Source organism: Martes martes, assembly GCF_963455335.1.
Source record: "Martes martes genome assembly, chromosome: 2".
Lineage (NCBI taxonomy): Eukaryota > Metazoa > Chordata > Mammalia > Carnivora > Mustelidae > Martes > Martes martes.
This window is the reverse complement of record NC_137889.1, coordinates 27,314,614-27,338,709: the sequence shown is the minus strand read 5'-3', so window position 1 is coordinate 27,338,709 and position 24,096 is coordinate 27,314,614. Positions and strand designations below refer to the sequence as shown.

Genomic DNA, 24,096 nt, shown 5'->3' with positions numbered 1-24,096 from the left:
AGTGCCCCGTTAGGAAAGCTTGAGGACCGTCCATGTTTAAGTGGCGAGAGACACCCTCACCTCCAGAGCCATAGAAGAATTGTGCTCTCAGGTAGAGAATTTCTTTTATTCTGATTGCTTCCAAATAGTTTTTTTTTTAAATTAAGCATAATTCTACTTTGAGAAGAAGCTATCAGTATATATTCTAATTTCTGGTGTATTTAGAGAATATAGGAGAAACTGACATTCTTACATAGGAAATCTTTTAGTGTAAGATATTTTAGAATCAAAGAGGATATTGACTGCTTTAAAATTTTTCAATGAGCTTTAGTATTTTGAGAGATTTTCTTAGGGATTCTGGACCCATATGATGGCCATTATTTATAATCATTTTCTTTCTGCTCAAATCAAGAGGTTTCACCACTGTTTAATTTCCCTCTACCAATTACCTTTCCATAATTATCAACATCGGCGACAAGTGAGCTATGAACGCAATAGTAGTCTAGAGATCTCAGTTTGTATCCTGTGCCAAGTACCTGGCATAAAATATACAGAAAGCGCTTGCTCTCTGTACTGGTAATTATGTGCTTAGACTTGCAATGCGGACATTTTTAAGAAGATCTCTATTACCTTAAATGAAGGTTGATGTTAAATATGATCTGTCACTAGCAGGGTCATGCATGTGTTGCTTTCTCTTTTAGGATGATTTCACCCATGCAAGCAGCTTATCTCACTTGCTTCTTTGCTACTGTTTCCTGTGGTGAGTGGATTGTCTCTAAAATCTCAAATTGTGTGTGGGAGAGGAATAGTTAACCAAACATGCCAGACCTGGAGAAAACTATTGAACAGACAGCTTTGGGAAGGAGGCAGACCCAAGAGGTCAGGACACATATCCTTTTAATATCCAGGGGCAACTGCCACTTCTCAGATGTATTGCCCTAGATGTATGGGAGTGGGGAGCCCGGAAGTGAGAATGTCTTTGTGCCTGTGTTAGCAGAAACTGCTGTGGGCAAACGACTTTCTACAAAGCAGATCTTAAACACTCAGCCCTCTATTTTTAGTATCAATATATTTTAAAAGTCAACTTTATCTTAATATTTACTGTGTAGGCATTTTGTAATATCTGGATCCAAAACCCAAGTGTTGTAATAGGTACCGGTGCATACTTTTACTCTTTTGGCCACAGGGGAACTGCTTCAGAAACAAAAGTATTTGGTTTAAATTTAAATTAGTAAATTGTCCATTTGACTAATAATTCTGGTTTCAACCAAGAAAACCAAGTTTTGAACATATTTCTGTCTCTAGCCATTCTGTTAAATTTTCAGGGAATAAAGACGATTCTGGACACAGTTCTTTATTAATCATTATAGAATGGCATTTTCTCTGAGCCATCATTATGGATAGATTCTGAGTCTGTGTTGACTTAAGATGGACACCACAATGATTATTTACTTACCTCTCAGATGTATGGCTAAGATAAACACCTCTTGCATAAAGGTTACATTTATAAAGAGATAAAATAGTTTTTTCAGGAGGAAGCTATTTTTCCCTTCCTAAACCAACACCCCTCCCATGTCTAATTGCTTTTTTAAACCATGATCATTAAATCCATTGAATGCTGAGGGATAGAAACCAGAGATGCTATGGACCATGGCCATTTCAGTTTTACCTGTTTGGCAAAATAACTAACTAACTAACTAAATAAATAAATAAATAAATTATGATCATGCTAGGAAAATTAGAGGGGCAGATAAGCAGAAAATGAGAAATTGCCTATTAACTGTAGTCCTATAATACAGAAATGACCACTGTTAAAATTTTTTTTTAGTCTTTCAGATATTTTTCTACATATCTATTTACACATTTAACAAAGATGTTATTAATTATAGATATTTTGTTTATAATTTATGTTTCCCATTTACAGCTATCTTTTTATATATATCATATTTTTTGGAACTCAGTAATCTTCCCTAGTCATGGTATTTTTGTATGCACATTCTTATATACATATTCAGTTATTTCTGTAGGATAAAATTTTGGAAATAAAAATGTTAGATAGAAAGGTGTGAATATTTTGGAAGGTTCTGTGATGTACATCATGAAATTATCTTTCAGAAAGGTGATTCTCCAATTAAATCTCTCCACCAGCCACTAAGAGTGAGCATTATGTCACTTATGCCAACTCCAGTAGTTGTCTCTATGGCTTGACATATATTCACCTTTCTGGAAAATGGATCCTAATTTGTTTCTGGGAAACTGCTGCCTCCAAGTTTGGGTCTATGTGGCTGTGACCTAAGCTGACCTGAATTAGTAAACAGGGGCAAACATCCTGCTGGCTACAGTGACCCGATCAGAGCCAAAGGTTTGCAATAAGACCTTTGCTTACATTTCTAGAAATAAGACTCTCCTTCTTATTATTATTTCCAATTGACTTGAACTATTGGAGAGTACAAAGCCCTGAGCTTCTGGCATCTTGCCTCTACATGGAACTTGAGAGCAACAGCAACACCGTGAACAGAGCAAAGGGATGAAGACAAATTGAATCTTGATGGGATCAGCCAAGTACTCTGTCCAGTGATTCCTGAAGCCCAATCTGCCATGGACTCTGGCTTCTGAACCAATACATTTCATTTATACAAGTCACATTGAACTCGGTTTTATTTTTGTTTTTTTTTGTTTGTTTGTTTTTGTTTTAATCATTCGCAGCCAAAATCAGTACATCTACACTGGCAAGTTAGATAATTAAAAATTGTTGCTAATCTGGTGAGTAAAATGGCATCAACTGTTTTGACTTGCTTGCATTTATGATAGTTTCCATTTTTGTATACTTACTATTTGCTTGTGTTTCTTTTGTAAATTACCTTTTCATATCCTTTGCCCAATTTAAAAAAAAATGTAGTGGTTTTCTTCTTATTATTGATCATGTAGTTTTTTTTTTTTTTAAACAAGACCAAATAACCTGCCCAAAGCCCATGGACACAGGAGGCAGTGTGATATTATTTTATGTTGTGGGATAACTTTTATAACACTGCTTTAAAACACTCTAAAATACAATACCAACAAGCCTATCACCGATATCGTCATCACCATTATCATCCTCATTACCAGCTTATGAGGATAAACAAGAACACCTATTAGAGCTTTCCTCCCAGCCTGCTCCAAAGTTGGTGTGTTTCTGGTTGCCCCTTTCCACCCATCAAGTTGCATCGCTGTTCATAAGGCTTAGTTGCAGAACGGGAACTCCTAGGCTAGCACAGGGTATTGTTAGTACTCATGTTTGTGGGGATGCGGGAAGGATGGCTGCTTGGTAACTAGGAATCAGCCAAATACACCAACTGTTTAAAACACAGGTCACTTTGCAGTTAGTGTTGTCACTGGACTATCTACTGGGTGTTTTGTGTGTATATGAAATCCAGGCATATACACCTGGCAACTTCTAGGGAATCTCTGCTTTTTTCAAAATATGAAACTTACCCAAGGGTTAGTCATTTTAGCCACACCTCTAAGAGGGAGAAAAGCAATCTTCCTGGGTTAGGTCATCCTAGCAGAACTCAGGGTTAGACTCCCCAGAGGGGTAGGATAGTGCAAAGGAAATTTTAATCTTCAGTGCTTAATGAAACACATGTGTCTAAGCTGTCCATTCCCTGAAGGGCAATACAAAAATAGATGTTCTAGGAGATGGACAGAGTTGCCATTGGGATATCCTGTGGTTAACAGACAGTTGACAGAAAAATGTGCTGCCTGAGTTGGAAAAGCTTATTAAGCTGACTTTAAAGTGGGTCTTTCAAGGTAAACTCAAATTCATGTATTAAAGTTTACTTTTAATATATGAAACAGTAGAACAGTAAAGGTAGCACTTAGTATTCTAATAATATGTAGGATGCAGGGTACTTTAGAACTGTGAACAATTCTAAACAGCAAATAGTCCAGAATGGATTTTCAATTTAGCATATGCACACATTTGTGTTTGCTTATAGAAACCAAGCAAATAAATGTACTGATCCCAGTAAGTACCCAATAACTCTTGGTTTGTTTAAATTAAACTGAAATGAGGAACAACATTTAACATTGCACGCTAGAAAATGGAACAGGGACTGGGAGTGAAAAGAGCTAGGTTTCTCTCCTAGGACATTCATTAGCCACGTGGGTCTTGCACAAGTCTGTACTGCCCTAAGGCTCAGTTACTTCTTTCTGTAAAAACACAGCACAACAAAACACAATAGTCAGAGGCTTATAATGAGTCTTTCTCTAACTCCCCTTACAGAGATATTTATTATGGAAAAGTTTTGAGAAATAGATTCTACCTTGCGTTTTAAAAAAAATTTTTTTTTTGTGACTATAGTTGACACATAATGTTAAAGTAGTTGCAGGTATACAACATAGTGATTCAGCCTCTCTGTACATTCTGCTATTCTCACCACAAGTGTAGCTACTATCTGTCATCATACAACACTGTTGACAGTATCATTGACTATATTCCCTATGCTGTGCCTTTTATGCCCATGACTTATTTATTCCATAACTAGAGGCCTGTTACATTTTATTTTATTATTTTATTTTTTTAGTAGGCTTCACATCTAACAGGGAGCCCAGTGGGGGACTTGAACTCGCAACCCTGAGCTGAGATCAAGAGTTGGATGCTTAACCAACTAAGCTACCCAGGGACCCTGCCCGTTTTTGTTTTTTTTTTTTTAAGTAACAACATTCTCATAGCACATTAGGCCATAGGGAGAAACCAAACTAGAATTGTAATTTCCTATGGATAATTTATATGCAAATTATTCTCTGATTTCATACAAATCAACCAAGTTTTTTATGTAGAAGTACCCATAGACTGACTTTAAATAACATTATACCTTGTTCAAATAGTCACCTTAATATGTTTCATACTTCCTCTGTAATTAAAGTCCTGTTGTAAAGCTCTTTGGGTATTTAGTGGAGGAAGTAAGAAGGCTTAGAACACAGACATATTTCTATCAAAATAATTATTTGCATTCATTGCAAATTAATGCCTTTTTTTTTCAATGATTGTATCATAGGATGCTTGACTCAACTATATACAAACACCTTCTTCAGAGGTGGGGACCTCACGGCCATGTACACTCCAAATGCCCAACACTGTCGGATGATGTGCACGTTCCATCCTAGGTGTTTGCTCTTCAGCTTTCTTCCTGAAGGTTCCACTAATGACACAGACAAAAGGTAAAGGCTGCTATGTCATTACTGGAGAAGCCAGTCATTTTTCAAAATAGAACCAGTTGTGTGCAAAAAGGTGTAGATATTGTAGGGTTATGTTTCTCAAATGGGGTCCAAGGGCCAGTTTCACTGGAATCATCTGGAGTGGTTCTTATATTAGCAGATTCTTGGGCCACAGCCACAGACCCAAATGGTTCAGCCCACTGAACCCAAGTGTCTTGGGCCTGGCCATGTGCTTATCAAACAGTTGCTGCATTGACCTAAAGTCATAGACACTAGGTCAGGGTTTATCCAAGGCCTCAGGAAGAATACTTGGAAATCATTGGGTTAAGTGATTATCTCCAGAAAGGGTCTAAAAACAGGTGAATATTTCACCTGAGCGAGGAAACATACTGTCTGACTCAGGATTGTATTTGTGGATAGCACAGGCCTAAGAAAATGTAATGGAAGGCAAATATTTTATTGAGAATATTACTGAGTAAGATCCAGAGCTTGTGACCTCGGGAAAGGTCTGTTTGGAATGGACCTTTAGGGGGCATCTGTGATGTAGAGTGTGTGTATGTGTGTGTGTGTCTACGTGTATGAGTGTGCACATACAAATATATTATTAACTGGCATTTTGGAAAAGTAAGAGCCCTGAAAAAAATAGTCACTAAAGATCTTATTAGGTCATAAAGTTGACTGAGTGTGGCCATGGTTTCATCATAATTTTCTTTCACTTTGGTCAATATCCAGAATAAGCATTTCTTCATTGTTCCTATTTCCATATCCATAAGTCTATTCTTTTATCTTAATTCCATTTGAATTTAAAAACTAGGAATTAGATCATCACCCCCCTGATTCTACATGTTAAACTTGTACAGAAAACCCAGACTGCGGGTGAGAGGCATCAACTTTGTTGAGTTAGATTCTAGAATCCTTATGAGAGAACACCGTTAGGATTAACAGCATAGATAGAATGAAGTCTACCATTACTGGGAACCAGAAGGAGTTAATAAGAAAGCTGAACACTATAGATAGATCCAACTCTCATGACTGATTTAATTTCTTAAGTAAAAACAATGACCAGGTGAGGACATAATTCTCCAAATTGTAGGAACACAGGAAAAATCATTACCTCCTTAATATGAACAACTTTCTGTACTTAAAAGTGTGTGTGTTTTTTTTTTGTTTTGTTTTGTTTTTTTAAAGAATGCTGAAGTTAGGTATTACAAAGACTGTTAGATTTTGTGGACTTTCCTCTAAGAGTGTTCTTTCCAGCAAGTGTCAGGGAGGCTCTATTAATTTTCCTTATTCCTTATTCCTGGACATATTTATTAGTGTCTAAAAAACATTAGACATCTCCTCAATGTGTGTTTATTATTCTACTTTTAACTGAAAGTACTTTTAAAAACAGATTTGGTTGCTTCTTGAAAGACAGTGCTACAGGAACCCTGCCAAGAGTGTCACGGACAAATGCAATTTCTGGGCATTCCTTAAAGCAATGTGGTCATCAAATAAGTGGTAAGCTGTTGATTTCTTAGCTAAACCTGAGTGAATAATGGGTTTACCTTAGAATGCCTTCTGCCCAAACTCTGTACTGCCTTGGACTTTTGAAGGGAGCACTCAGAAAGATAACCAAGGGTGGGGGGGCGCTATTAACTGTTTGTATCCTCCTCTCCCGTTATCAGTTCCATGCTCAAGGGCCTTATTACTTATGAGGTTAGCACTACACGGTATTATTTGCCGAAAGTGAATACACATTCAAACGGTAGCTGCCCCCTTCCCCCGTCCCTGACTTTAAGAATCTTAAAGAGAACACCGAGGGCGGTCTTTCTCTCTGTTTTACTTGAGATAATTTGCACACCTTGACCAGGGGTGATTTTGTCCTTCATCAAGGGCACATTTGGGAATGACTGAAGACATTTTTGGTTGTCACAGCTTAGGGGGTTGCGACTGGCATCTGGTGGATAGAGGTCAGAGATGCTGCTAATCATTCCACAAGGCCCAGGGAAGCCCCCCTGACAAAGATTTTCTGGTCCCAAATGTCAATAATGCAGAAGTTAAGAAACCTCATTAAGCCCCCAAACTGAAGGTCTGGGCTCTGTATATCTTGCTAATGAGAATCATACTTCTTAGAAAAAAATGTGAAGACTAAGAGGCAAGGAAATTTAACTTCTGACACTTATTGCTACTAATGTCTTGGGAAACTGTTTCTAATCCTATCCTAATTTAAGGCAGATGAACAATTTCTCTGACATAACTTATCTATCTGAGAGTGAAATATACTAAAAAGATTCTCAACTGACGAGCTGGCAGGAACTTGAAAGAACCATGTTGTGACTGTCTATCATTGCTATTTTACATTTACTATTTACAATTAAATTTTGTGGTTTCAAATTTCAGATGTTTTAAAGTTTTCTATCCTCCCTTCCCCCGTTAACACCACTCCCTCAATACACATGCGTGCATTGTGCCTGCTGTTTATATGGGAACCTGTCCTTACTTAGGGACACAGGGATATGTAACTTAGTCGATATGTAGTATACCTGAGGATGAGTACATGTCCTATGTTATAAGGTCATATTTGTATCTTAATACGATTTAGGGCAAATCATTCATTTAAGCATTATTTTTAATTATGCTATCATAGCAGAAGTTAAAGAACAGTATTTTGCTTTCCTCAATTCTCCTAGTTACTGTTACTTTTTTCTCAAACTTCGTCTTACAGAACTTGATTTAATATTCCCTCCTAACTCTCCCCGAGTATCTAAATTAAAGTGAGTAATTACTCCCAAGGACATAAAGTCCCTAAACTCGGGACCAGTTTTGGTTTAAAATATTTATAGGTAGGTTTATAGCTTTCCGCTGATCATAAAAGAAAAGTTTTTACTTTGTAAGTGTCCTATCTCGTGTGCAGCAGAATTGTAAAGAGACTTCATTTCTAGAATCTACAAAGTCCTATGTGCACGAATCACTGTGAATTATCCACTGCTCTGCCCACCTCAATATATTGTTGTCCTACTAGTTTGTTGAGGACACATGAGTTTGTTTAGATTGTGCTAGATTCCTAGCACAATCATCAGGGCCTCACTATCACTGCCTTGTTTGTCTCTTCCATTGCTCATTGATAATTTCAGGGTGAAATATTACTTATACAGTTGCATATACCATACAGTTTTGGAAACAAACCCTTTTCCCCTGCTTCTCAGGGCTAGTGCTCTGAAACATTCTGGAATGTGTTTATTTCAAGAAGAGTTTGATAATGTCATGATGTAACAAAAAATCTAAATCTCCTAGTTAAAAGTGCAGTTGTGAAAAGCAGGATGGAAACCTTCGAAACTGCTCTCACTCAATGATGATGTACTTCTGGAAGGAAACTGACTGAATTTTCTCTGTGCGTTTTATTTGTACAGCTTGTTACCGAGACATTCATAAAGGAATTGATATGAGAGGAGTTAATTTTAATATCTCTAAGGTAAAAAGTGTTGAAGAATGCCAAAAAAAGTGCACCAACAGCATTCACTGCCAATTTTTTACGTACGCCACTGAGAGATTTTATAGTGCAGAGTACCGGTGAGTAACATGCATAGTGTTTGTTCTTTCTGGTGGTGCTTTTAAGATTTAATTGTACCCTTTGTAACTTTTCTTCCCCCCCCCCCCCCCCGATGGAAGACCAGACAGGGCCTTCAGACCTAACCATTTTGCTTTTTTATTTACTCAGTTTTGGTGTCATTTTGCTAAGGGGAGTAATTTCCATTGGTTGGGGAATGAGGGTTTGGTTGAAAAATGTCTCCCATCCCATTCTCACCCTAACCTTCCTTGTGCAGAGCAGGAAAATGTCTCTTTGATTAAAAATACAAACCCTGGGCCAATCAGTATCAAACTCATTATTCTGATTGTTTTATTTCCCACTGACCAAGGATCATTTCAATGCAAAAAAGGATTGCTACACGCGTCTTTGCGATTTAGGAAGAGAAGTAACCCTTTTCTTCACATTTAGAAACAGCTGCCTTTTAAAGCACGGTCCAGGAGGAACGCCCACCAGTATAAAGTTGCTGACTCATGTGGCATCTGGATTCTCACTGAAGCCCTGTGCCCTCTCAGAAACTGGTAATTCCATGGCTACTATTTCCTATGTGATTGTAGTAGGCAGAACTGGAGTCCCCCAAAGACATCTGTATCCTAATTCCTGGAACATGTGTATATGTTACATTACATGGCAAATGGGGCTTTGTAGATGTGATCAAGCTAAGGATTTTGAGATGGGAGATTATTCCAGATTCTGTGAATGGGCCTGATGTCGTCCCAAGAGTCCTTATAAGAGAAAGAGGAAGACAGAAAGGTCATAGTGAGAGAGAGAGAGTTTTGAAGAGGTTACACTGCTGGCTTTCAAGATAGAGAAAGGATCCACAAGCCAAGGAACACAGGTAGCCTAGAAGCTGGGAAAAGCATGGAAGTAGGTCCTCCCACATGGTTTCCCAAAGGAACAAAGCCCTGCCGATATCTTGATTGTAGCCCAGTGAGACACATTTCAGACTTCTGACCTTCAGAATGGTGAGATACTAAATTTATATTATTTGCAGGCACTGCATTGGTGATAATTTGTTACAGCAGCTCTAGGGAACTAGAGCAGTGACATGGGAGAAAACCGTAAGATCGTTTCTTGGTGGTGTCCATTGCATAGTGAAATGACTCAACATAATGATCAAGAAAGTGCTATAGTTTCAGACATTTAGGTAATTTCAATTCAGTTGTCCAGAAAATTGTCATAACCTTACACCTCACTTACTTACCAGCATGTCCACAATAAGATGTTACTGAAACTGAATCACCAATACTCAATGCTACACAGTATCCAGTGTCAACTCCTGCTGAATTCTGCAGCAGATTCTGGGGAGGACCCCCCCACCCCCACTCCGAGGGAGATCCGGAAGTTAGCACCCCTACTAGGAGGGAGATCGGGAGGTTAGCAACAGGGTGTCTCTTTTCCAATTTGTTTCCATTCTCCTCTGGTCCTTACATGCCTGGAATCAGTAAGTTTCCCGGCCTTTGACAAGGGTTTTTTGGGAGTGCTGGGCATGGCTTCAATGTGCAGACAGGCATTTTGCAACTTGCCTTGGCCTTTGCTTTCTGCTGACCCCGGGCGCAAGGTCAGCCAGCCTGAGAGCTTAGGACTTTCTCAGCTCTTTCATGGACATGTGCACAGCCCTGGTCATGCACAGAGCCCTGTACTTGCATATGGCCTTCTAGATTCCCAGGAAAGTGGTAAAGACTTTCATCACCACCCTCTTGCCCTTCACTTTCCTTTTAAGAATTTTGTCAGCTTAAAAAAAAATTTTTTTTTGTCACCTTGTCATTTGCTCCAGCAATTCCTGTTGCCCTAGGAAGCTACAGTGCTACATAATTGGCACTTTTTGTTTGTTTGTTTGTTTGTTATTGACAAACACTTGCAAGGAAAAAGCTGTTAATACTGAAGGAAGCTCTGAGTCATGTCAAATAAACTCAATCCTTGTGAGTGGAAATTTCCTGAGAATTTCCAGACAGGTCAAATAATGGTCTTAACTGGGGATGGGAATGGGGCCTTGGAGTAGCCCTAAACCCAGTCTGCCCCTTCTAGGGGTGCTGGACTACTGGCTGGTTTCCAGCATGATGGTGGGGCTGTTTTCAAGGCTTCCATGGTACTGAGGAGAGGAGAATGGGAACAAGACAAATGAAAACCCCACAAAACTCACTGTTCTTATAGAGATTCAGCCATTTTTCTTGAATAAGTGCTCCCTGGACTGTTATAATTTGATTAATTTTGATTTCTAGAGCTCTGAAAACATTGATTTTGGCAATTTTGCCCGTGCTCTCATTTATTCTATGAAGGTGAGGATTTTTAGAGCTCCTTCCTCTGCCATTTCCACTCACATCCTGTATTGCTTTTGATAAAACAAAATAAAACAAAACAAAACACATGAAACCAAAAAACTAGCTTTAAAAAAGAAAATGGTTCTTAACAAGATAGCTCCTGTGTTTTTGTCATCTGGATGGGCCAGGGAGTGACCAAAACATTGTATACAGCTCGTGTTGCATATGTGGTACATAGCAATGGTCAACCCTGAGCATTTCGAAAGGGGGTAGCCAGGAGAGTAAGATATCTAGAAGTAATGGAAAACACAAAATCGCTAGAGGGACCGGCTAAAGATATTTAAGCTGAAAAAGATAAGGATGACTGTCTTAATTTTTGTTTATAGAGGCTTTCATTAGGGAAAGGATTAGATTAATCTGTGTGGTTCCATTAGCCAGATTAAGGTAGATTCTCCTATGAAGAAAATGGGAAAAACATACCTAACACCTAGAATGGTCCAGAAAAGAATTGGGCCTTGCCATGAGGTGGAGAGCACCTCATCACTGTGAATATCTTAGGAAAAGGTAAACAACTTGTCAGGGACATCCTTCAGGGGATATAGTTGTAGGTTGGCATGGTGATCCATGAATTCTCTTCCAGCTTCTAGAGTCTGTGTGTGTTGTTGTTGCTGTTGTTGTTTTGGAAAGATTTAACTAGCTGAGGCCTAATTTCCTAGACTGCCCCTATGTAGATATTATGTCACGGAGGTACATTATCTTGATACAACTATGTTCATTTGAATTAGGACTCTTTTTGTCCTTCCTATAATTGCTATCATTATTCCATAATTTAAATAAAATTTGGGTAATCAAATTGAGTAAAGTGAGTAAATAATAAGAACACAAACAAAAGTGTAATTAAGACATAAGATTAGAGGTATAGGTGGCTCAGTTGGTTAAGCATTCGACTTTTGGTCTCAACTCAGGTCATGATCTCAGGGTCCTGAGATCAAGCCCCCTGTCAGGCTTGGTGCTCAGCATGGAGTCTGCTTGTCCATTTCTCTCTCTCTTTCACCAATAAATAAAGTCTTTAAAAAAAATAAGATTAGGGGTGCCTGGGTGGCTCAGCATTAAGCATCTGCCCTCAGCTCAGGTCATGATCCCAGGGTCCCGGGATTTGAGCCCTACATCAGGCTCCCTGCTCAGTGGGGAGCCTGCTTCTCCCTCTCCCACTGCCCCTGTTTGTATTCCCTCTCTCACTGTCTCTCTCTAATGAATAAAATCTTAAAAAAAAATAAATAAAAAATAAATAAAAAATAAGATTATATACAGAAAATGAAAGGGGGCTTTCTCTTGTTCTAATTTCAATGGGCACATGGCATTTTTCTTAGCTACTTGATGTTTTTGTTAATCTGTTTTTATCAAAATCTTTTTCATAATATTCAGGAAAATGTAACACAAAACCTTATTTCCTAAAATCTGGAATTCAGGGTCAGGGTAATAGAAAGAAAGGCTGAGCTTATGCTAAGTAACCTAAATATTTTACATGGGTTGGGATGGAGCTGAGAGCCTAGGTTGAGGTGTTTCATTTCTCTGATATAAGAATATATCTCTTATCAGATTTAGACCAATTTTTCCTTCTTCCAAATGGCAAACAAGTCTGAGGATATTTTGTTGATTTATTTATTTATTTATTTATTTTTAAGATTTTATTTATTTGACAGAGAGAGACACAGTGAGAGAGGGAACACAAGCAGTGGGAGTGGGAGGGAGAAGCAGGCTTCCCATTGAGTGGAGAGCCCGATACGGGGCTCCATCCCAGGACCCTGGGATCATGACCCAAGCTGAAGGCAGATGCTTAATGACTAAGCCACCCAGGCACCCCACAAGTCTGAGGATATTTTAACTGACACTTTTTTCACTTAGGTTATCTGGTACTATAAATAACAGTCATAATCTCCTTAGCCTTGATGACAAAGGACAAGTCACTTGAGCGTCACGTCACCTGCTGAGGGCTGTCTTCCATCTGTGAGTTCACAGGTTGCCGCATGGACATTTTCCAGCACCTTGCATTTTCAGATGTGGATGTCGGCAGAGCTGTCACCCCCGATGCTTTCGTGTGTCAAACTATTTGCACCTACCATCCCAGCTGCCTCTTCTTTACATTCTACACAAAGGCGTGGCATCTGGAACCACAAAGGTGAGTGAGACTGTGTAACATTTGCTCCTGTCCTGTCATCACTGTAATTTTATAGTTCTGTTCATTTCCCTCCGAGCACTTGATGCCACTGGTGAAGGAGGTACTTTCCTGCCGGGTGGAGATTAGTTAAGAGCTTAGCCGACTTTCCCACCTACCTTCTCTTCCTGAAACATAGCATTGGATTCATGGAAGAAAGGATCAGATACCTTTCTAACTGATCTTAATATTTTGTCTTATTAAATTGAAGTAAAAACCGCTCACTGGCAGCATAGCCGTTAATGTTGTCTTTGGGGCCCCTGGGTGGCTCAGTGGGTTAAGCCGCTGCCTTCGGCTCAGGTCATGATCTCAGGGTCCTGGGATCGAGTCCCGCATTGGGCTCTCTGCTCAGCAGGGAGCCTGCTTCCCTCTCTCTCTGCCTGCCTCTCTGTCTACTTGTAATCTCTGTCTGTCAAATAAATAAATAAAATCTTTAAAAAAAATGTTGTCTCTGATTCCTGTGTTTCAGAAACTAGAGCCCTAATTATCCTGATTGACCTCTTTACCCTCTGATAACTTGCCCTGTTCCTTCTACACAAAGACAGAGAGCTAAGAGAGGGATGCATAGTTATACAGTAGTCCCCAGAATTTGGTCTTTGCTCTTTTTTCCTTTTCTTGTTTCTTTTTCTTCTCAGTGGGAAGGTGGAACTTTACCATTCTCCCCTTTCCAGGTTATCTGTACCTATCAGTTTTCTTCAGAGGGAGATGTGGTTTGGTTTACATTTAATCTCTGTGATTGATTACAGTCCTGTGGTCTTCTTTACTTTGAAAAGAGTTTCTCAGAGAAATAAAATTTGCAGAGGTGCTTTCCAAAATATGATGTGCTTTTGTGTTTGCCTTTAATGCAGTTTTGTTACTCTCTCTTTTGCTTTTTTTTTTTTTTTAATAGAAATGTTTGCTTTCTTAAGACTTCCAGAAGCGGGACACCAAGTTCCCCTACTCCTCAGGAAAACACCATGTCTGGATATAGCCTTTTAACCTGCAAAACCTTGCCTGGTAATGTGATTCAATAATAATAGTACATAAAATGTGATACACTTTATGATCTTCTAACAAGTAATAGCGATGAAAACAGTCTTCAGTACCAAAAACCTGGATAAGTGTGGGTTTATTGCTGTTTTCATTTTATAACTTTTTACATCTCTAATTCACACAGAGCCCTGCCATTCCAAAATTTACTCAGGAGTTGATTTTGAAGGGGAAGAACTGAACGTGACCTTTGTTGAAGGAGTAAATGTTTGCCAAGAGACTTGTACAAAGATGATTCGCTGTCAGTTTTTTACTTATTCTTTACGCCCAGAAGACTGTAGAGGAAAGAAGTTAGTGAAAATTTATTTTTCAAAGACAGTCAGCAAGACAATTTCATGAATTATCCCCCTCTGTGAAGGTTTAATCTTTATACCGATCATTTTATCTAGGTGCAAGTGTTCCTTACGATTATCTTTGGACGGTTCGCCAACTAGGATTACATACGGGACACAAGCGAGCTCTGGTTATTCTTTGAGGTTGTGTAAAAGTGGAGATAGTTCTGGTAAGTAAGTCTCACTTTTTCATGGAACTGTAAAGGGATGTCTATGTTGTCTCAATAGCTTGCTTGGTCTTAGATAATGGAATTATGTATTCTGTTTTCCTTGGCTGAGGTGAACTCTGACTCTAAGGTCAAGACTCTCTTTTTAGTGTGCACAACAAAAACAAATACACGCATTGTTGGAGGAACCAACTCTTCTTGGGGAGAGTGGCCTTGGCAAGTCAGCCTGCAAGTGAAGCTGAGAGCTCAGAGCCACCTGTGTGGAGGGTCAATCATTGGACACCAGTGGGTGCTAACTGCCGCCCATTGCTTTGATGGGTAAGTTTTGGATGCATTTTATCCAGGGTCTGAACTTGCATTTTTGTTTTGAAGAATCTGTGACTGGTGTCTCGATCATCACATCACTGTATTAATCAAAGACATTTTAAAGCCAGGCTGGTATTCAAATTGTTGAACGACTCATAGGGTCTGAGCACTGAATGAACTGACCCAGGAGAACACAGTGTGGTCTGTTCACAGGACTGACACTCCGGGGAGAGGATGTCACTCCTGCTTTAAAGAACAAGGAAAAAATGCCCATTTGCTGCCACCTCCATCTGCCACGCCCCAAGTATATTCTTCAAAGACTTAATTTCCAGGCCGATAGAGATTTTACTTTCAGCTCTTCAATTCACAAATGTGCTAAAGAATAGTAATAGTGAAAACAAAAAAGCGAATTTATTACCCTATATATTTCCGTGGATAAAATCTGATACAATATTTCTAAAACACTTCAACATTGTAGTTAAAACAGGACTTTAGTCCCAGATCTGTCATTTATTAGAGGTATGAGTGACCTTGGGCGATTTGTAAATCTCTCTAAGCTTTATTTCCCTATCTGTGAAATATGAATAGTAATGATATCTAATTCATAAGGTTATTAGAAGGGTTAAGTGACGTAGTTAAAGACCTATACCTGGAACATAAAAATTACAAAAAAATAAGCTATGATTAAATAAGAAATGTTAAAATGGACAAAGCATAGGAATAGCAAGAAATACTAATAGCCCTAAAAATAAAATATATTTGGTTTCTCTCAGAAAGTTGTTTTTTTTTCCCCCCATAAAATTCTCCCTCTTCCCCTGACTATATAAAAAGGTAGGGCTCTGGTTGCCATGTGTCAGGGTTGGGCATCCGGCTGCTGAAGTATATCAGAGTCGGGGACACAGCCGGCAGACAAGGCTCCTTCCTGGTTTCCGCATCGCAGCATGGGAGCTCCAGTTAGTGGCTCTGCTCCACGTGGCATTGCTAAGGGGAAAGCTATTGACTTGGAAGGAAAGACTCTGGGAAGGAGAATAGCAGGTCCCCTTTTTACTAAATGTACCCCAATTTGAGACCAAGACTTTTCATCCTTTTTTTCCAGCTTTACCAAGTGTAAATTTAAGGTGTATGATGTAATGCTGTCATATAGGCATACACTGCAAAATGATTACTGTAGTAAGGTTAGTTAAGACATCCACAGCCCCATCACCACACATGAATCACTTTTTCATGTATGTGGTGAGAACTTTCAAGTTTTACACTCTTAGCCACGTTCAGATATTTCAGGTATGGTTAACTGTGGTCGCCATGCTGCACATGAGGTCTCCAGAACTTATTCAAGTTATACCTGGAAGTTTGTACCCTTCACTTATTCCTGCCGTGACACTCCCTTGACAACCACCAGTCTGTTCTTTGCATCTGTGAGTTCAGTTTTTTAGGTTCCTCATACAGGTGAAAACATGTAACATTCGTCTTTCTCGGTCTGATTATTTCATTTAGCATAATATCCTCAAGTCTCATCCATGTTGCTGCAAACTGCAGGATTTGCTTCTTTTTATGGCTGAATAATATTCCATCACACACACACACACATAGAGGCTTAGGTACACATATGCGTATATATAATACATGTATGTATATATCGTGTGTGTGTATATCGGCACTGTACATATTATACCACATTGTCTTCATTCACTCACCCACTGACGAACACTTAGTTTGTTTCCATGTCCTGGCTATTATAAGGAATGCTGCCGTGATCACAGGGGTGCAGATATCCCTCAAGGAAGTATTTTCATTTTCTTTGAATATATACCCAGAAATGGAATTGCTGGATCTTAGGGTAGTTCTATTTTTAAATTTTTGAGGAACCTCCATATTGTTTTCTATAGTGGTTGCTCCAATTTACATTAAGAATTTTCATTGAAGGCTCAGTGTTGTTGAGTTTATAAGAGATAATATACATGGAAACACTGATTTAATTGAAAGAAAACCACCTTGCTCCTAGCTGCATGATTTTCTCTAGAATTTTATGCAAATGTATTTTGCATCTCTCATTGATGATGAAAATATTCAGATCTTTACCACAAGATAAGACTTTGCTATAGACTTAATTTTAGATTTACTTTGTATGTATTCATATTTTAAAAAATTAATTCAGGAGCACTTGGGTGGCTCAATGGTTAAGCGTCTGACTTCGGTTCAGGTCATGATCTCAGGGTCCTGGGACTGAGTTGGGCATTGGGCTCTGCACTCAGCAGCGAGTTGGCTTGTCCCTCTGCCCCTCCCCCTGCTCGAACATTCTCTCTCTTCTCTCAGATAAATAAATAAAATCTTTTCAAAAATAATTAAGTAAAAAAGAATTCATTTACGTTTTCACACCCCTCAAAATATATTTTATTATTTTTTATATTTGTTTTTATATTTTATTATATTATGATTTTTCTTTTTGGCCATGCCATGAGATGTGTTTTGTTTTCATTAAACATATAAATAATTTTCCCTAACAGTCCAAGGCAAACTGGAGGATTGGCAGTTTGAGCGAGGGGTCCTCTGAGAACCCCACAGGCTGGTGGCTTCTGCTCAGGGTGTTAGGTTCATGGCGAAGCTTGTCACTCGTCCATTTTGCAGGTGGCTTTTCTCCATGTCAGGACTGGGCTCTCTCCAAGATGACAGGGGTGGAGAATCCTCTGGTTCTTAGGAAATTTAACTCTGCTTCTCCTGCCCAGTGGTCTCTGAAGGGAGACTGTTTGCCTCAGCTTGGCCTTACAGAAGCTTGTGATTCCCTGCTTGTCTGCTACTTTCTGAAGTCACTGTGGAGCTCCTCTCAGAGCCCCATGCCTGGTGCTCCCACTCGCCTTGCTGCAGCCAGAGGCCTAGACAGAGAATATTTATTTATTTATTTATGTTTAAATTAACATGTAATGTATTATTTGCTTCAGGGGTATAGGTCTGGGAATCATCAGCCTTACACAATTCGCACCACTCACCATATCACATACTCTCCCCAATGTCCATATCCTAGCCGCCCTTTTCCTACACCCCCATCCCCCCACAACCCTTAGTTTGTTTCCTGAGATTAAGAGTCTCTTATGGTTTGCCTCCCTTCCCAGTCCCATCTTATTTCATTTTTTCCCTCCCTCCCTTCCCCCCATGACCCCCCACCCGACCTCTCAAATTCCTCATATCAGAGAGATCATATGAGAATTGTCTTTCTCTGATTGACTTATTTCGCTTGGCATAATACCCTCTAGTTCCATCCATGCCATTGCAAATGGCAAAATTTCGGGGTTTTGATGGCTGCATAGTATTCCACTGTATATATATAGACCACATCTTCTTTATCCATTCATCTGTTGATGGACATCTAGGTTCTTTCCATAGTTTGGCTATTGTGGACATTGCTGCTGTAGACATTGGGGTGCACATGCCCCTTTGGCAACTTCTTCCTGAAACATTGCCAAAGGCAAGGGAAGCAAGAGCAAAAATGAACTATTGGGACTTCATCAAGATCAAAAGCTTTTGCACAGCAAAGGAAACAGTCAACAAAGTCAAAAGACAACTGACAGAATGGGAGAAGATATTTGCAAATGACATAGCAATTAAAGGGCTAGTATCCAAAATCTGTAAAGAACTTATCAAACTCAACACCCAAAGAACAATCCAATCAAGAAATGAGCAGAGGACATGAACAGACATTTTTGTAAAGAAGACATTCAAATGGCCAACAGACACATGAAAAAGTGCTTAACATGACTTGGCATCAGGGAAATACAAATCGAAGCCACAATGAGATACCACCTCCCACCAGTCAGAATGGCTAAAATTAACAAGTCAGGAAATGGCAGATGTTGGTGAGGATGTGGAAAAGGGAACCCTCCTACACTGTTGGTGGGAATGCAAGCTGGTGCAGCCACTCTAGAAAACAGCATGGAGGTTCCTTATTTATTTATTTACTTATTTATTTTTAAGATTTTATTTATTTGAGAGAGAGTTAAAGAGAAAGAGAGAGCACAAGAAGGGTTAGTGACATTAAATAGCTACATAAATGTACATTTCAGTGTTTTTAACTAATCTTCAGAGATCCAGTACTGCAGCTGGTGGTGATGACAAACTGCAAGGAAGCAAAATTAGGTAAGTAAAAATATGCTGTACGTAGTATTTTCTTCCCAGAAAAGTACTATTTTCAAAAGGTAAAGTTGAAAGGAAAATGGGCCAATATCAAAGGCTGGTCTTTCTGGTTTCACATAGGTCTTTATTTTTCCCTCCTAGGCTTCCCTTGTCGAATGTTTGGCGCATTTATAGTGGCATTTTAAAACTGTCAGAGATAACAACAGAAACACCTTTCTCAGAAATAAAAGAGCTTATTATTCACCCAAATTACAAAATCTCAGATGGCGGTGGTCATGATATTGCCTTAATAAAACTTGAGACTCCTTTGAATTATACGGGTATGTATAATTCAAGCTATACAGCCGAGTTCAGTGGTTTTAATTTTCACATCAACTTGAACAAGAGGGCAGAATCTGAAGAGACTGTCTTTATTTTCTGCTTGGTGGAGTTGGGGGCAAGGTGAGGAATTGCCAAGGGGGACAACACCTGTGACTTGGATAAATCTCTTCTGTTTACGGGGTAAGAAATAGTAATTGGTTTCTTCAGGTAGGAATAGAACGGTGTATACATTATTGAAATAATGCACATGGTGAATGTTTTGGTCATTTGGGAAGAATGGCTCCCTTTGACAAGAATAGTAGGATTACCATCGCTTTGGGCATATTAAGAATGCATGAAGGCAAGTAGGCCAGATACTAATTCCCAGGTCTAACTCAAGTAGAGACACTGATGCAGCAGGAGCTCTAGGAAGCAGGTAGTGTGGTGGTGGGAGACAAGGCCTCTGGTACAAGGCACCACAGTTGGCGAATGCCCGCTGTGTCCGGTATCATTTCCACGACCTCAGGCCAGTTGTTTTTACCTCTTTGCACCTCAGATTTCCTCATCTGTAAAATGAGCATGACAGTCACCTGTTTGTTATAAAAATTGTCAGTTAATAATTTAAGTACTTAAACAGCACTTAAAATAGTGCCTGTGCCAATGGAGACACTTTGTTGTTACTTTTTTTTTTTTTAAAGATTTTATTTATTATTTATTTGACAGAGAGAGATCCTAGTAGACAGAGGCAGGCAGAGGCAGAGAGAGAGAGAGGGAAGCAGGCTCCCTGCCGAGCAGAGAGCCCGATGCGGGACTCGATCCCAGGACTCTGAGATCATGACCCGAGCCGAAGGCAGCGGCTTAACCCACTGAGCCACCCAGGCGCCCTTTGTTGTTACTTTTAAAAGTATCACACACGGGATAAAACACACGAACTTCTAAATGCTTTCGACAGAAATGTGTGTTCCGAGTTTTAAGATTTAATCCAGAAAATTTGACACCCAAAATGTCATGTGAAAATGAGTCTGGTAAAGAGAAATTTTCTTGAATCATTGACCTTAGCAACTGAGCAGAAAGTGAAAGGGTGATTTTTCTTGGTGCTACTCTATAGAAAGAGAATATGGGAAAAAGAAAATGTGTATTTTGGGTCAATATCTATAACTTTATTTAACTAAACTTTAATCTCAAAATTAACTTTCAGAATTCCAAAAACCAATATGCCTACCTTCCAAAGCTGATACAAATACAATTTATACTAATTGTTGGGTAACTGGATGGGGCTTCACAAAAGAAAAAGGTACAGTATGGCATTTTAAATGTTGTTCCTAAAACAAGTTTTTTATGTTAAAGTACATGGAGTGATTTAAATCAGTTTAGCTGGCCTCTGTGTGAAATTTTCTCCAAACTCATGACCTTTCCAATCTATCCATTCCCAAATATTTACACAGTGATTTCTGAGATGTATTTTTGTTTGGGTCTGGAAAACTTTATAAGGTAATCTTTCAAGCATCTTACTTAATAATAAAGATCACTTGTTTGATTTCATATAAAGGACTGGTCCCATATGGGGCTAACAAGACCACTCAAGACTGTCCTGTCCTCACTATTCATAATGTTCCCATCTCTCAATGCTGTTTCTCTGCCTTGCTACTGAGGGCTGGGAATATAGGCAGGCACACTGTCTGTCTTTCTGGAAGGTTCTAAATCTTTTGTTGTTTCATGCATCCTTCCGGCAGTCCAATGAAGCTGATGAGCCCCTTCTGTAATGGTGCTTTTAAACACTTAAAGAAAATACCCAGAAATAGGAAGGAAACCAGTGAAATTGCAAATAGAGTTATCAAAATACTTTTTATTTTTTTTTATTTTTATTTTTTTTATTTTTATTTTTTTAAAGATTTTATTTTATTTATTTGACAGACAGATCACAAGCAGACAGAGAGGCAGGCAGAGAGAGAAGGGAGGAAGCAGGCTCCCCACTGAGCAGAGAGCCCGATGCGAGGCTCGATCCCAGGACGCTGGGATCACGACCTGAGCCGAAGGCAGCGGCTTTAACCCACTGAGCCACCCAGGCGCCCCTCAAAATACTTTTAAGAGATGTGACATGGTAACAAATGAGTTTCTTTACTAATATGTTAAATAGCAAGTGTTTCAAGTAACTACCACAATTTTGAAATTAACTGATATTTTCCGTTATTGGCCACATCTGTCATGTGAAAATATCATGACTGTGATGCAAAAATATCTGCGCCCTCGGCTGATGGCAAAGTCATCAAAGTCACTGCTGATTCTGCCATTTTATTGCCTGCATTCATAACTGAAGGTAGCGTTAGGCTTCAGTTGGAGATGGTGAAAATAAAGATGCATTTTCCTATCCAAGTTTATAGAGCAAGTGAATTCTTTCTGTGGACCCCAGTTTAAGAACCCCTGACCACGGGTAGTTGATATATCTCAATTGCCCTTGAATTTCCCAGGAAACAGACTATTCTCCCTTTCCAAAATTTTGTTCCTGATAGAGACTATAGGGACAGTATTGGCATCATTCTTTACGTATTTAGGCTTGTCAAGCTCTTTCCTTCTTTCCTAATGTAGTCCTTTATTCAAGGAATTCAAAATTTTCAAGTTTTTGACTAGGACCTTAAGACAGGAAGAAATTTTAAGAGTAACCTTAACTAAACAAGGAAGGCTCCCAACATATGTTCAAGGGGAACCCAGACACTGGTAGAAATTCAATTATTTGTAAATAAATTGTTCTTCATGAAAAATACTTGCATTTACTCGAAGAACAGAATGCTCCTCTGTTGCCAGAGGTTCGGTGGGTGTTTTCCCCCCCAAATCATGTATTTTTAAATGATCATGTTGAATATATAAAACAAAAACTTAAAGGTAAGAACTTCCAGGTTTTGGGTTGGAGGTGATGAGAGGGAATTTCTGAGAGACTTCTTTTGAGCTAAGAGGATAGATAGCAGAGAATATGGAAGCAAAGTCTTTGGTCAGCCTGAGGTGCTGGGGTGGTCCGAACATTGCCCAGCACAGGCCAATACGTGGCGTGCGCTTTCTCTCTCTCCCTCTCTCTGCTTCTCAATTTCTTTCTCTTTTACTCTCTCTCTCTCTCTCTGTTGGTGTGATTAACTCTGCTTTTTCACCCTTACTATTTTTTTTTTAAGATTTTTATTATTTATTCAACAGAGAGATAAAGAGCACAAGTAGGCAGAGTGGCAGGCAGAGGGAGAGGGAGAGGGGGAAGCAGGCTCTCTGTTCAGCGGAGAGCTTGATGCAGTGCTCAATCCCAGGACCCTGAGACCATGACCTGAGCCAAAGGCAGAGGCTTAACCCACTGAGCCACCCAGGCACCCCCACCCTTACTATTTTTATCTAAAGAACTGACCTTAATGAAAGGTTCATTATTCTGACTTGTTTTAAGACTTTAGTATTTTCATACTCATTGTATTTCCTCCTTCTGAAGTTTCATATTGGCTACTTCCTAGGGGAAATCCAAAATACTCTGCAAAAGGCAAATATTCCTTTGGTACCAAATGAAGAATGCCAGAAAAAATACAGAGATTATGAAGTAACAAAACAGATGATCTGTGCTGGCTATAAGGAAGGAGGAAAAGATGCCTGTAAGGTAATACATTCAATTATGAAAAAACACACAGTGGTCTGCTTGAGAAAAATCAACCACAAAATATATTCTCCATAGTATATTTCATTATATTTTTCTTTAAAAATTCAGAGCCAAATAATCTGACAATTTCATAAGTAACCTTTGATGAACTGAATATACATGTATATAATTTATATTATATATGTATCTCATAATCTGTGCAGAAGCATACTATGTTTAATGGAGCACCATTGTACATATAATAATACTAAAATGTTAGAGCATTAGATATGTTTGACATTGAGATTATGATGTCAACATGTCCTTGTTGGACCAAACAAAAAATACAACCACGCATTACTGAATTAAATTATTTTCATCACGTCCAATAGCTACTGAGGAACGGAAGACACCTGAAGAACTATAAGGACCTGTATGTGTGTGTTGTGTGCAGTGTGACTAAAGAATTTGAAAGGCACATCTCTCAAACTTTCTCTTATTTTATTTTTCCACCCACTGTGACACAGGGAGACTCTGGCGGTCCATTAGTTTGTAAATACAATGGAATCTGGCATTTGGTGGGCATCACCAGTTGGGGTGAAGGCTGTGCCCGCAGAGAACAGCCAGGTGTCTACACCAAAGTTGCTGAGTATGTGGACTGGATTTTAGAGAAAACACAGGTCAGTGACGGGCACACCGGTCTTTGATGAAGACACCAGCATGAAGAAGCTTTCTAGAGGTGGGAAAGAGCCCAGTTTGTAGCGTAAGTTTTGCAGGCTGGGTCCAAGTCCAATAGTGAGCCTTGGGGCACTTGTCTGCAAAAACGTGGAGAGTGGTATCTCCTTCATGTCCTTGTCATAAGGACAAAAATAGACAATGCACCCAAAGCTGCTGAGAGGAAGATGTTGTGTAGAGGCAGGCTTTAGACATTCAGTAACGATGCTAATAACAGGCGATAACAACTGAACATTTCTAGGATTATTTGTTGTAAAATAAAATGGCAAAAGAATGTGA

The 24,096-nt window shown here is 39.2% G+C and overlaps 1 protein-coding gene across 1 annotated transcript; it reads left to right on the top strand.

Moving 5' to 3' along the window:
- Positions 1 to 24,096, top strand: KLKB1 (kallikrein B1). Its single transcript, XM_080797662.1, has 15 exons — positions 1 to 91; positions 681 to 739; positions 5,019 to 5,181; positions 6,572 to 6,678; positions 8,571 to 8,730; positions 9,158 to 9,267; positions 13,027 to 13,186; positions 14,112 to 14,218; positions 14,379 to 14,541; positions 14,641 to 14,753; positions 14,900 to 15,068; positions 19,323 to 19,501; positions 20,680 to 20,775; positions 22,964 to 23,103; positions 23,610 to 24,096. Exons 2-15 carry the CDS (start codon positions 682 to 684, stop codon positions 23,787 to 23,789), a joined length of 1,905 nt encoding a protein of 634 aa, XP_080653788.1. The 5' UTR covers positions 1 to 91; position 681; the 3' UTR covers positions 23,790 to 24,096.

Bases quoted from the DNA above. Each gene is read 5' to 3' on its own strand.
- KLKB1 (XM_080797662.1), top strand. From the start codon at position 682: ATGATTTCACCCATGCAAGCAGCTTATCTCACTTGCTTCTTTGCTACT. The intron at 13,187-14,111 runs GTGAGTGAGACT...TTTTTTTAATAG, and splicing joins TGGCATCTGGAACCACAAAG to AAATGTTTGCTTTCTTAAGA. The intron at 19,502-20,679 runs GTATGTATAATT...ATTAACTTTCAG, and splicing joins GACTCCTTTGAATTATACGG to AATTCCAAAAACCAATATGC.